Below are 14,782 nucleotides of genomic sequence, written 5' to 3' on the forward strand. Positions count from 1 at the left end.
GGCGACAGAGGTGGCACAACGTCGGTGAAAGCATTGGCATGACCAGCATCTGCGGAAGGCCAACTTCTGACCGGGACAGTTAGTTTTGAAGTATAACGATCGGAACGAACTTTGACTAGGGAAGTTCAAGGTCCGTTGGCTCAGGCCCTATAAAATCAAAGAGGTCAGCAGTAACGGATCAGTGAAACTCACGACTCTGGATAACAATCCAATCAGGGACCCCGTGAACGGTTCCAAGTTAAAAATCTAGAGGGAAAGAAATAAACTTGAGATTGGGATCAACATGCTAGGATATGCCACGAGAGGACATTGGACCATTGGTCAAGACAAGGAGATCAAGGAATACCTGGTAGTACAAGGGGAACCCTACCGGAGGGATGACGACTGGGCAAAGCCCTTATCGGCCATGGAAGAACGACTTGTGCCAAAGAGGGTGGAAGGTGTAGCAGTCCCCAGGATTCACAAACATCTCACGAATGCGTATTTCGGAGACCCAGCTGTGTGGGTACGGGTTTCGGGATATTGGAAAAAACGGGCCCCATACGAGGGAGCTCGAGAGGGGTATGTCGCATATGACATTGATGAGGAAGCAGAAGCTCGGAGAAAAACTGAGAACCTGCTTGAAGAGGTAGAGCCGGGAGACCTAGAGGAAGAACTCAACCTAGAAGAATATGGGGCAACCCTAGGACCATGTTTAAAAATGGTACTGAAGACAGAGGATCTATTTGCCATCGCGTCCAAAGTAGGCTAGATGGAGGCCAGACCTAACTCATTATATCAGGTGATTCCCAACCCGGCTGGACCACCGAAGATCGACGGAGAAAGAGTAAAATGGTACCACCAATACGGGGACCGGTACATTGACGGCCGCTACAAGGGTATGGGACCCGCCCCACTGGTGGACAAAATATGGGACCTGGAATATGTAGGGACTTGCTGTGCACAAGAATGCTACAAAAAACTACCACGTGTGTACATGGTTGCACGACTTAGAAATAAAAGTGAGGACGCCCAACAAGACACCAGGAGTGAAAAGAAGGATCAATGAGGAGAGACCCGAAACCAAATAAGAAATGGAAGGAGGACAAGGCGAGGAATGACGAACCAAGGAAGGAATGGAGGAAAAAGCAAGGTAAAAGGCTGGGGAAAAGGAAACAAAGGAGACAAGGGAACTTCTTGCGCGCAATATAATCAATCAACCGGTCAGGGGCCCACATAAGAAGGCACAAGCAGGCCAAACAGTACCGAGGTAAACTGAAGGCAAAGAAGCTAATATTAAAAAAACCGTGCGAGACAAAAGAAATAAGACGACTGGTAAAACAAGGGGTCCTAAAAGCTGAAGAGGGGAAATATAGGGAAAGAGCAAGGAAGGCCAAATCAGCAGACATTAAAAAGTTGGAATGTCAGGCAAGTACAAGTGAACGTAGTAAGGAAAAATTAAGGTTACTGAAAAAGCAAGTATTTTATGTTAAATTAATAGAGCACGTTTACCTAACCCTAACCCTCAAAAAGAAAAGTGCTTATAAAAGTTGCCAGGAGGCCCCACTAGGCACAACGCAGGAAAGAGAGTAGGATGACCCTGATAGCCAGACAACATTGAACATAACTGCTAGTACGGATGCATAAGGAAGCGTGAGGGAATTTACCAATTCGTACGGGGTGAGGAGTACGCAGTTTGGAAGACAAGAGCGCTAGGAAGCTGGGCCGTACAGCGTACGGATTGCTCAACAGGGTATATCGTACGGCGTACGAATTCAAAGCACAGGGGAATCAAGCAGAAACCATGGAAGGCAAGCTGAGCCGTACGGCGTACGGATTTCAGGTGGTGAGTGACATGTTATACCGTACGCCGTACGGATTCAGGGTACCAGGGAGTTAAGTAAGAACCACTGTATGGCGTACGACACCCAAAGCACAATAAAAAACATGAGATCACCATACTCGTACAACGTACGAAGCATTAGGCACGAGAAAAGACCACCATACAGCGTACGGCCTCCATCCACCAAACATGTACGGCGTTCAGTGCACATTGCTTATGCGTACGGAAAACGTTGCAAAGACCAGAGTAAAAGACTGTATGGTGTATGGCTTGGCTGTACGGACAAGACACGAAGAAGGGGCATATCTCCACCGTACCGTGTACGGTCAGCACAACCCAGCACGAGTAGAGGCAGGAGAAGTCCGTACGACAGCAACAACCGACCAGTACGGCAGGCATTTGGCGAAGGGTATTAGAGGCGAAAGGCAGAACACAAGGAAGGGACCGTACAGCGAGGAAACTGGAAGTGACACAATGGGTCGTACCAAATGGTGAGACAGTTTGGCAGACGGTTATAATAACGACTCAGGAAGGGGTATGGGCAGAAGGGCAGAGAAAGGCGGTTGTAGTACAACCATGACTGCCACAGAGCCTGCCAGCAGCAAGAAAACCAGGAGCAGACCAAAGGCAACAAAGGACTCAGAGGAGCTCACGGCAGCGAACATAGCATTCGAGAGTGTGACTCGCAGTGAATGCTGTACTTGGTGGGAGGAAAACCCTCCAGACCATGTGATGAAGGAATCACTGAAAAAAGCACATGTTGACCATGCTGTGCAGATGCCCATATTTAACATTAAGGGGTTTGAGCCGGTCCTACGGACCATGGTATCCAGTTATAACCCTCACGAACGAGCTTCAGTCATCCAGTTCCAAGGGTGCACAGTGCGGGTTTCATTCAAACCTGAGGATTTCAGGCACGTATTTGGCATACCGAATAGAGGAGCATCTGCTGCCAAACCAACCAAAAACCTTACCAGAGAAAAGAAAAAATGGTTGATAGACCTAGTGTGCAAAGATGACCTCGCAGAAGAACAGTGGAAGAGCGTCTGGATCGATAGCAGGGGAATGAAGCGTAGTTTTATCGCACCAGGAGAGTGGAGGATGTTGATGGACCTGGTTAAAAGCCACCTGACAGGAGCCAGCCGGGCCTCAGACATTGCCATATGGATGATTGGGTTAATGAACGGGATCAGATACGAGAAAGTGTACAACTGGGGGCAACTCCTGGTAGAACGCATTCACGGCTTCTTGAGATTAGAACACAAAGCATTCTACATGTGCCATCATGCCATCAGCTTGTTCCTAGATGTTGTACGCCTACAGGTACCGCCAAAGGATTGGGGGACGTTTGAACCTCACGGACGGGTTGAACCAAATAAACCCACTAAGTACTACTACATTCACCTGGACATCCTTGGCGACACAGCACAACCCACACGTAAGAGGAGGTTAGACACATCTGTGGAAATTGAAGAGGTTAGCAATGCCGAGGATTCCTAGGAAGCGGAAGAAACGAAAGAATAGGAAAGTGGGGATGAAGGGTTCCATTTGTCGGAACACACCACCATAGAGGAGGAAGAAACAGAGTCGTGCCAGCAGGAAGAAGATGAAGAAGAGGAGCAACAGGGGGGATTGTGGGCACAATGGAAGAGTACGAGGGTAAAATTTACACCCTCAAAATTAGCTTCGGCACATCTGGTATCTCAGGAGGCGCTTGCAGTCGCTAGCTCAATAGGAGATGTACGACCAGTGGGGGTACTATTTCAGAAGATTAGCGAAGGGGAGCCGCAGGCACAACGACGAGTATCGTTGCCACAGATCAGTTTGGCCGTTCTGGCAGCAGAAATTGGTATGACGACAGGAGAAATTGGTACAGCAGAAATTGGTACGACAACAACCGAAATTGGTACGACGACAGCAGGAACTAGTACAGCGGCAACAGAAGCTGGTACGATGGCAACAGAGACCGGTATGACATCAGCTAACTTAGAGGTAGCATTGGGTACTATGACAGATGAGGATATAGACGCGTTGCTAGATGGGTGGCTAGGACAGTTCGCACTCGCCCCACACTTGCCTCCCTCCCCCGCACCACATAACATGGCTATCAGGCTAGGCGTGACTCCAGATAGCGAGGTCACTATTCCAGATGAGGAGAGACCCACTGATCAAAAGTAGCAGAGAAGGGATGAGCAAAGCAGTGGTCTGGAAGGGACTCTCACTAGACTCCATATCACACTACCTGATCCAAGTGACCCAGCAGGCTCACTCAGATGATTCCTGATGGAGCTACAAGGACTCTCGGATGTTGCACGCGGCATGGCTCAGCTTATTGGACATATGGAGGTCGGTAATTCAGCCGACGCGACACAACTGTGTCAATTTATGGCCCAGGGGTGCAAAGATGAGTTCACGCAGTACCTTGAGCAGCAGGGATGGCCGGATAATAGTACACATGAGATGATTCAGAACTAGACCCATAGGCACTTGATAGAAGGTTCAGGCACCTTAGGCACTACTTTCCGTAGTATGGAGGGAACTTTTTGAGAGGTGTACTTACAGATGCGGCAACATCAAGTAGAGAAAGAGGCCCAACAGATCTACATAGTAACCCTGGAAAAAGAGAACAGGAAGCAGACGGAGTTGGCCATAGTAGAGAAGAGCTTGAGGAAGGAGATGGAACTAAAGATGACTACATGTGAAGCCCACTGCAGTATGCAAGAGAAGGAGGCACAGACATTGGCAGCCCAAGTGGCAGCACTCACTTCACAGCTGGAGCAAAAAGATAAAAAGCTAATGGAAGCAGCCCACATGGTAAAGAAAGCGCGGGAACGGCAGTTAATGGCAAAAAAGAACTTGAAAACTCAGGCCGGGCTGCAACCTCCTCCTACTACCACTACAGGGACGCCTCCTCCCTCTTCTCAGTCTTAGCTGTGTTTTATTTCAGTTTCTTTTGTCTAAGTCGTTTGGAAGACGACTACTTTTTGTGGGGGGGATAATGTTAGGGGTAAAAACGTATGTTAGTACGAATAATAATTATAAGTGTGTTATGTTTTGCTATTGCTGAGAGGTTCCCGTCGGGTAGTTGGGAGTCGGTGACGGTTGGCAACTTGGCCAACCGTCAGGTCTATATATTGTTGGTTGGAACCTCGGCAGGGGGATCATGCATGGAATTGGAGACATTGGAATAAAGATATAACTTCCTGGTCTAATGGTTATCATCTGTCATTTATATTATGATGTACAATTGCTCTGTTCTATGAATGCCTGGTACATGCAGGTACTCCTGTGTTATTGATTATTCACCACTATACCTTTAGGACTAAACAGAGGTCTTCTTCAGATTACATCTAATTCCTTCAGGTAAAGTTTGTTTATTGTTTGGAATAATACTGAACAAAATCTTCAAGTTCTTTGCTAGACTTCACTGTTTCAGATGTTCATGCTCCTCTGGAAAATGAATCAATCAGAATTGATGTTTTCTCATTTATAGAGGCAAAGGCCTCCTCAGTTGGTTAAAAGTCGATTCCGTCAGCAGAAGGGGGATTGGGAATCAAGAGAGAGGGACTGAATTTACAGTAAGAGGAGAGCTGTGAAGAAAGGCTTGACAGTTTTCTCCAGTCATCAATGACCCAATTAAAAGATATGAATATCTGCTAAATATTTCTGGACTCCATCCTTATCTCATGAATGTAATTGTGGATTGTTTCCAGCCAATACAATTGGAATACAGAAAAAATTATAGCTTTACACATTGCCTGTAATATGTACAGAAACTTACAAAACTTGCTGCTATCCATGTACTGAAAAAATGTCATTTTTTCCAAACTGTGGAATTCCTTCTTTATTACTGATTAGGCCCTCGGATCAATCAAAGTTTGAATGTACTATCAATATTGAAAACAAAGTTTAAAGCCAATTACTAAGAGGGGCAAGAAGTCTACCAGATTTAAATTCCACATTATTTGGTTAAGAGTTAATTTAATATTTTTTATCATGGTAAATCATCCTGGTTTTGTTCCTTGTAGGTTGAGGCATTCATAATCTATAATTTTCCCAGTCATCAAGTACTCAATAGACATTATTCTTCACAGAGAATATATTGATAAATATATATTCTACTGATAAATGTGCATGGGAAAACAAAAAAGAAAAATACAATCCCATCTCCAGTACTTTAAATTTTGAATTTTTACTGGATTCTAATATCAAATATGTATTAAGAAGAAAGCAATCTTCCCATCAAAATGCAATTGAAATAAGAAAACGAAACATTAGAAATTGAATTCAAACACATCAAGAAACATATGCCTTTTCCCATGATTGTCAAGAAAAAGAGAAAAACTCACATGAGATAATATTCTGCTGCTAGCAAATCTTCTTGAAAGTCTTGTTTGGCACCTTCTAAATCTGTTATTACCTGATTTACAATTAAACAGTCTCATTACCAACTTCACATCTGGAAATATACATAAGTATGAAAATTAAGTGTAGACATGCAATATCTTCTGTACCCCTTCCAAACCCACCTGGCAACCACATCCTCCTACACAGACATACTCTTCTAATAATAAAACAATTCCACATGTTTATGGTATGATAAATAATTATAGACATTTCTTTTGAAAGAAAATGTTGGAGAAATATTAAGGGAGGCAACACTTTGGGACCTAAAATATTGTTTTTAAAAGAAAAAGTGGCCCAAATTGTTACTGCCGCTGATCTAATGGATATGGATACACTTATTTCTTTGGATGACTGTGGTATCCCTGGCATACGGTGCTCATGTGACTAGAATGAGTTGTAGGAGAATCCCTTTCTGCTGAGGAAGTGAGCTGTCATCCATGTCAATAGCGCTCACATGTCATGCCATATAATTATCATTGAGCCATTCCTGCTGTATGCATTACAAATATCATTCTCACCAATCCACACACCTCACAAATCCTTGGCTACCACCTCAAAACCAGGATCTAAGGCTAGTCATCTATAATGTCATTTAAAGACATGCACACACTACATTCTATAATGGCGAGAAATATGAGAATATAAGAGCATTATAACTGAATTCTAGGAGTCGTCCGACAGAAAAAAAATAAATTTAAATGCTAATCTACATTACCAAGTTTTTCAAAAATGCACACCATGCCTTTGTGGGTTTAATATAGATCCCGATCCCTTATGGGTCTGTAGTGTCCCCTTCTGTGGAGTAGCCAGAAATGACCCATTTAACCTATTTAATTTCCGTAGGCTAATTTCGGGCTACATCAGGGAATAAACTAATTAATTAAATAAAGTTGTCCAATAAAGAAAATTTTATGGATGACTTTAGTATAATTAATTTTATAAAGTAACTTAAGCAAATTAAAAGGGAAATAATAAATGTCACTTTATAAAGGTGCTCTAATGAAATATTTTAAGCAGGAAATTAAAAGGTCCCTTCAGGAATGTTCCTTGGGAAAATATTTAAAAAAGGATTTGAATGCTGATTTGGATATGCTTGTTTATTTTACTATTATGGAGTTTGAGCTTCTTTCTTGGGAAAAACCTAGGACGGAAACCCTAAGGGAATTGATTTCAGTAGTGGAATATCTATCCTAGCCAATTGCAGGTGGAATCACAGAGGTTTCACACAAGTGTAAACAGTGATGGATTTATTAATTTGAGAAATCTTGCAAGCAAATAAAATTATACCATTTACTTGCAAGATTGAAGGAAATTTGATTAAATGAGTTGGATGACATATTTAGAGTTTCAGGGGATCAATATATATACAAATTTCTGTTGGTATGAAAGGTTTGAGCCATAGATATTCTTGAATACTCCAATCGACCTAACCAACTGCAAACAACGAAGCATCATCTGAAGATATGGATATCAAAACCATGAAATGTTTGTAGTGACCAACGCTCACCAAGGTAGAAGCATAATTTAACTGAGTTGTACATGTAAGTTCTCCTACAACCCATTGCCATAAAGTCTGCATCGGCTCAAAATTCATCTGCTCATATGCTCTTCCAACCATTCTCAACCATAAAACAGTCAACTGCTGATCAGAAGAAGCCATCCAACTCATCTGCCGGTCAAGAAGTGAATGATGAACCAAAGCATGTGGAAGCGTGCAGTGTTGAGCTAACACTAAAAGTAGACTATCCAAGTTTACAACACAAACCTTCACATGATGCACCCCCTGACCTAGGAAGGTCTGAAGTAAATCAGAATCACTATTGTTCCAGACTTAAATCAGTGAAGTCCAATCTGATTTTAGAGCTCTACACCAAGGACCATAGTAGTATGCCTGGAAATGCCAAGTTTGAGCATGTAAGATGAGCATTATGTTGCACCCAAACAGCTTAGTGGTAGAGAAACACTCCCAAGCAATCTTCAATTGATAATCTTCACTTCCTTGACCAAGAATAAAGTGCCCACTCCTCTGAATGGGAGCAATCCAAGGAGTGAACTGGACAACTTGCAACCAAATAACAAACTTTAAACTGAAATTCTGATCCATTCTTTGCCAAGGAACACTCCCAAAAGTATCCTTTTGATCAATGCTCCAACCCTTACTTAGAATCTTTCTCCAATCCACTTGTAGAAGAAGCATAGAAATCACATAGTGGCTGGTAAGAAAAGCAACAGCTCCTTTAAATCTGAAATTTTCATCCATATACCTCCAAAGATCATGCCTGCCCTTCCCAATAAGTTCCATTGAATCCTGTTGAAGATCCCATCCATAAATACCCAATCAAGAATGATCTCCAACATATATATAGAGGTGCACATCAAAGCTCCATGTGTCGTGAAAACAAAAACATCATAACTCCAAGTACCATCAAAAACAAAAACATCAAACTTAACATGAAAGTTGGTGATCTTATTGGTAATCTCATGTAACCCCTTCATAGTAGCATCAACAACTAGGGTACAAGGACTGATTTCTATTTCATAAGTAACTCTGAAGATGGATTAGTATGAAATATAACATCACTCAATCCAAAAGATTGATCAGCAAACATGTAGATATTGTGTTTAGGGCCTTCTTCCTCCAAACCTTCATAAGCATCAAGCTTGAATCTTCCTTTCCTCGCTGCTGTTCTGAAAATTCTAGTCAACTCAAGAAAAATGTTTGGAATCCTTTCAAAATAGGATGTAGAAGTCTCCATAAATCAATTCATCCAACAAAGATGCTGCATCTCCAACTACATATGTAAGGTATGCATGACTATTCACCAACACAAACAAGGTATTAAATGATCCACTTGTTAGCCAACTCCAAAACTCAAGACCACACTTTCCAAACCTTATTAGCTAGGTATGATGATGCCTCCTAGTGTCATGACACTCCAAATACAGTCTTCATCTGACTCCCTGTTTGCATATCCCATATTCGGTGGTCTCCCAGTAGGGTAACCAATCAACTCATAATGTGACCAAGATCAACAGCAGGTTGAATACTATACTCCAACTCAGATTTTGAATCTTCTCTTGGATACCATACCTTGCTATTTTCACCAAGTGCAATGCTACAACCAGGACTTGTTCCATCACCCAGCTTAAAAAGAGGATTGTCAATTATCTTCTCAACACCCATCTCAAACAATGGGTTATCAATAGATACCACAAACTGATTTTGCAAAGAAAGTGAACTGCTACTATAATGAATACCAAAGTCAGAACTTCCTGTCATTAATGACTCCATCTCCCAAATCTCTTGTGCATCCTTATTATCATTCTTAGCAGTATACCGTGGATCCAAATCTTCAAAGTCTCTAAAATTTTGCTCCAAGTCAGCCCCATGCAAAGATAAATCAGTTTTATTTATAACACCATCAATGCCATCCTCCATGCAAACATTGTGCTCTAAGACCCAAGCATTATCAGGTTTGAAAAGAAATTCTTCCCATGTCAGGTCTTCATCATACTTGGTTGCCAACACACCCAGATCCCAAGTACTAAAGGGCTGATTGCTTTGTTCAATTAAAAAGTGCTCACCATACTAATGATTGGTTCCCCCTATGAATAGATTACTCCCCAACTCACAAGTACAATCTTTAGCTTCAACTGTTCCCATGTCTTCAAGACACCTGGCTGCAATGCTAGAGGCCTTTGTTCGAATTCATCTAGGGGCCTTAGGCTGTCACTAATTAAATTTTCTGATTTGCCTCCATCTGTAGGACTAGGAACAATCTCACCATCTTACATCAGCTGATTCACTAGTTGAAACCATGCAATCTTCAAGTGAGAAAAATGTGACAGCATTATGATCAAACACAATATCATCAAGGGAATTCATCTCTTCATCATGATTATCAATAATGATCTCTAAGTCTCCAACATAGAGGCTTATGCAACCCATACCTGTAGCAATATGTGATTTTTTTCTTTACAGGACATTGTGCCATTGAAATGAAAGGAAGAACCAGCATTATTATATCCTACTATTCCCACAGTCGTATCAACTTCATTAGATAGCTCTACATGTGTATTCAAATTTGATGCTTTAAAAATTTCATCATTTTGAGTATGTATAGATGTATGTACATCTATAGAAACATCCTGGAAGTCAGTCACATCTTTATCATGAGGCAAGCCATTCTCTTTAACTCCTAAATTGATTCTCTCCTTTATTCAAGAGAAGTTTCAATTTTCCCTCACATTGTTTGAACACACTATTGACCAACCCACACGCAGCAGTAGAAGGAACCCATTCTTGTTTGCAAACAGCCAATATCATAGATAAGATAGGTTGGGGTAAAATATCACTTCCATTTATACACATGACCATAATAGTCTACAAAGCTGTGATAATCTCCTTGTCATGTTTGCTGTTGACAGTGACCAAGAAATGATGAAACATATTGTAGATCAGGTCATGCAATCCCAATTGTATCAAAAAGTTACCCAATCTGATTTTTGCAAAAACAATTAGTATAGCAGCCCTTTGTGAATAATAAATATTGTTGATGTCATCAAGACCTTGAAAACTATCCACAATTAAATACAAAACCTCCTTCATTGTATCCTCCTCATAAGGAACTTGAGGTGCCAAAATCCTCATAATCTCACTTAAGCATAGAGTAACCATCAATCTAATCCCATTATCCGAATGCCTCATCAAACTGTGTTGCCTTAAGGAAGTCATAACAAGGACAAGAGCTAGACGTAACAAATCTGAAGGTGACTGCTCCGCTATGCTCAAGCATCCATCTAGTTCACTCAAAGTGTTGAAAGCCACATCTTTTGGTTGATAAGTATTGAGCTTTCTACTTGCCTCTTGTAGAACTTCAACCAACCAATGTCTCTCTTTTGACCCCATGTGTAGATCTGAAACCTTTTCCCCAGCAGGCTGGCAGGAACTTTGGTTCTGATACCATTGAAATGACCCCTGCTAATCTGCCTTTTATATTTCAGTTTTGTATACTTGACAATTCGTCAAACACTTTGTATGCACGGTCCGATTTCCCAGTTCTTGTTTGTATTGTGAGCTTAAAGGATTATAATTGGTGCCAAATCACATAATATTGCAAGGAAATGAAAGACTAACAATATGCATATAACTTTTGACAATAGAGATCCAAGGAATAACTTTAAGAGCATAAATCAGAACTGATAAATAATTTATTAATGACTGTTACAACCTTGTCTCAGACTGAAACTTCATACCAATGAGTGTTTTTTCATCAACCATACAAGAGTAAGATCAATTCTTTACATACTCGTTAACCTTGCTTGTTACCATAGACATGAAATAGCATACAATGAAAGAGAATAGAGTTGGAAATGGACTGCTAACACCCTTAATGCAAATCTGAGTACAACTGAAGTAGTAACAGCAATAATGAGTCCAAAAACAAGTGCCAAATCTCCACCAGGTGTAGCTACCTAGGGTAGGAATGGAACAATGAACCCCTGGCTAGATATGAATGCAAATGTAATCGCCAAATGGCTGTCTAATACTGTAGCGCGACACTGTTCATGGTACTGTTCATGCATTATTCACGACACTGTAGCAAATCACAAATCTTCCTTTCCCTTATTTTCGATGCCACTATCGCCCTCGAATCTCCTCCAAATATCTTCTTCAAATCTGCCCTTCACTATTAGAAAATCTAATAAGCCCAATGTGTTTCCTGAATGAAAACACCAATAATTCTCTTGACTGTATCTTGCAACAACGAGAAGAATGTTGACAAAGAGAGATTTCGTCCTCCAAGCCCAATTATCAAATTTGTGAGAAATTCAATAGCATAACTTCCATCTCATCCAAGCATGCTGAAAGTGAGCTCTTCAATCCATTTTATAACTTCTTCATAATAGCTTACTCACTTGTCTTGTCAATGTGGGATAATTAAACACTTTAAAATTTTATCCCTCTTTTAAGTGTACCATGTACTTTTAAGTGAAAGGGGACATTTAATATTCATAACATATTACTTTATAGTCCCACTATAATCATTTATTAAACAAAGTTAAATATTTTAAATTTAACTTTATATCTCACTTGGATAAATAAATATTAAATGACTATGAATTATTGCCATCCATCTAAACATCAACCATGAAGTCAATGATGTCCTTAAAGATCTGAATCATCCCAAAGTGACTTACTAACATCAAAACATCTCAGAATGACTTGTGACTGAAAATGCCTAGGCAAAAATCCTCCAAGATCCCTTCCGGGTCCTGGTTAGCCTACGAGACCATGAGAAAATAGACTAACAACAAACCTCATACAATATGTGCTAGAAAGGGGACATTACACAAATCTGCAATTCCAACCCTTCAATCTCTATTTCAACCTCTTGAAAATCTGATAAAACTTTGGTGAATTGAATCCAATGAAGCACAATTATAACCCCTGAATGAGATTATCAAATTAAGTGTTCTTGGGTGATCGTCCATACCTGCAAACATTGTTCTCTTTGAGGGATTTCGTCCGCAAAAAGATGACTTTCACAAACCAGCAAACCCTCGCTTCAGATCTCCACATGAAATTTGCAAAACAAGAATATCATATGAGCTCCAAATGAGCCCTTTTATAAATCTCCAAAGACCCTTTTTAATTCTTTATTAACTTAAAGTCACTTTAATAACCTTATAACTCCCTAAGTTGGTGCCCCCTTTATGGCTTTTAATTAATCACTTTATGAGATTAATATGTTTAACTCTTTTAACCCCTTATAACCCCAATATTTAGTTTAATTATTATATTGAAGTCAATGCAAGATTTGACTTTAATTCATTAAATTAAATCATTAAACTCCATTAAATGCCAAATATCAAATTAACAACTGATCCTGCCAACTTTCCAGATATAACAGTGGTGCCCTCTGACCATCCCGATGACTTACCATAAATAGTATGGACCCAAATGTTTAAGTAACTTAATAAAAATAGTAAGTGTATATAAACGAAGCCTGAAAGACCTCTGGAAGGCAAACCACAAATAAATTGAAGCATTGAGATGGAGAGTACTGAAATAGACACCCAAAGGGTAAGCTGAATAACCCTGAATCACCCTCAAAGGGCCCTCTAATCACCACATTAGCCTACAGAGACCACTAATAACAGGCTAACCTCTAAAAATAACTAATACTTAGGAAGGTACAAAAATGGGGACATTATATGTAGTCTTGGGAATTCAGTGCTTACATTCATTGGGACAATGCTTGCAAAATTTTTAGACCATGGAATTGAAGTTTAGCGTGGGTGGAAAGAAGGTGAACCTGAGGGGTGTGTCCAATGGTGCACCTAGGATCATGAGAGCTAAGAGAAAGGTGTTGGAAGTTTTAATTGATGTCAAAGGTGGCAAGTCTAGTTGTCATTGATATCAAAAGAGCAATAGAGCAGCAATTAGTCAAGAGCAGCAGGGCAACAATTAATCAAGAGCAGTAGAGCAGCTATTAATCAAGGGCAGCAGAGCAACAATTAATAATGAGCAATTAATAACTCAAGATGTAAATATGGGCCAACCTCCTTGATAATTCATGTTATTTTCAAAAAACAAAACTTGTGTTTTGGGCTGACCCTCTTGATTTGGGCGCCAAAATTAAATAAGCAAAACAAAATTAATAAATATTGAATGGTTGCTCTTTGGACGACCACATAGCGCAAGGAAATAAATTCAATAAAAATAAATATTACATCTGCCTTGAATGACCTCTTAGGGAGAAGCGCCCATCCTTGGACAAGGGTTCTGAAATTATAAAAAACTTTTTTTATGCTAGCTGACCTGGTTTAAAGAAGGTGACGGTTGGAATGAAAAGGCATGTTTGAGGGGTATATAAGGAAGTTTGTTGAGGGACATTTAGACATCAATTCGTTGAATATCTTTCCTATGATTAAGAGCAGATTTATGAACAGAGATCAGATATTTGAGAGCAGATTTATGATTATAAATCAGATATTTTGAGAGCAGAAATCAGAGATAATTGGAGCAGACTTAATGCAGATTTTTGTGAAGATTTGAGAGGAATCCTTTAAGATCATATTGCAGATCTAAGCAGAGGAATATTGCAGACCTAAGACCAAAGTTATAAGGCATATTATTATGAAATTGTGAGCAGCGTTGAAGGTGATCTAGAGCAGATGCAAAACATTATTATTACTTTGCATTTCGAAGGTCGGTGCCTTCTATTTTGCGAGATCAGGAGGTTGGTGCTTCTAACTCATAGAGATTGGTGTCTCTCCCTGAGTTGGTACTCAATGGAGGGGATTGTTCTCCTGTGAACTGGTGCCTACGAATCTTGTAGGAAGATATATATAGAAGAAATATTTTCTCATGGTTTTCTCCTGCAAGGGTTTCTGCTTAAAATCATGTGTGCATCTTGTGTTCTTCAATGCTAGATCTTACTTGTGATTATTGCTGTGAGATCCCCTGACTATTCTGTCTTCAAAATTTTCAGTTTGGTCTCATAGGCATTTCATCAAATAGTTGGTATTCAAGGTCTGATCTGAGAT

General features: G+C 40.3%; 1 protein-coding gene across 4 annotated transcripts in view; it reads right to left on the reverse strand.

The window, feature by feature from the left end:
* LOC131068309 (uncharacterized) overlaps positions 1-14,782 on the reverse strand; it is a 374,805-nt gene that overhangs the window by 17,624 nt on the left and 342,399 nt on the right. For all 4 annotated transcript variants that reach the window (XM_058003475.2, XM_058003478.2, XM_058003476.2 and 1 more), the window contains one exon: positions 6,172-6,242. In XM_058003475.2, the coding sequence (XP_057859458.1) occupies positions 6,172-6,242 (71 nt within the window). The remainder of the gene's footprint in view (positions 1-6,171; positions 6,243-14,782) is intronic.

This window comes from Cryptomeria japonica, chromosome 11, assembly GCF_030272615.1.
Source record: "Cryptomeria japonica chromosome 11, Sugi_1.0, whole genome shotgun sequence".
Classification (NCBI taxonomy): domain Eukaryota; kingdom Viridiplantae; phylum Streptophyta; class Pinopsida; order Cupressales; family Cupressaceae; genus Cryptomeria; species Cryptomeria japonica.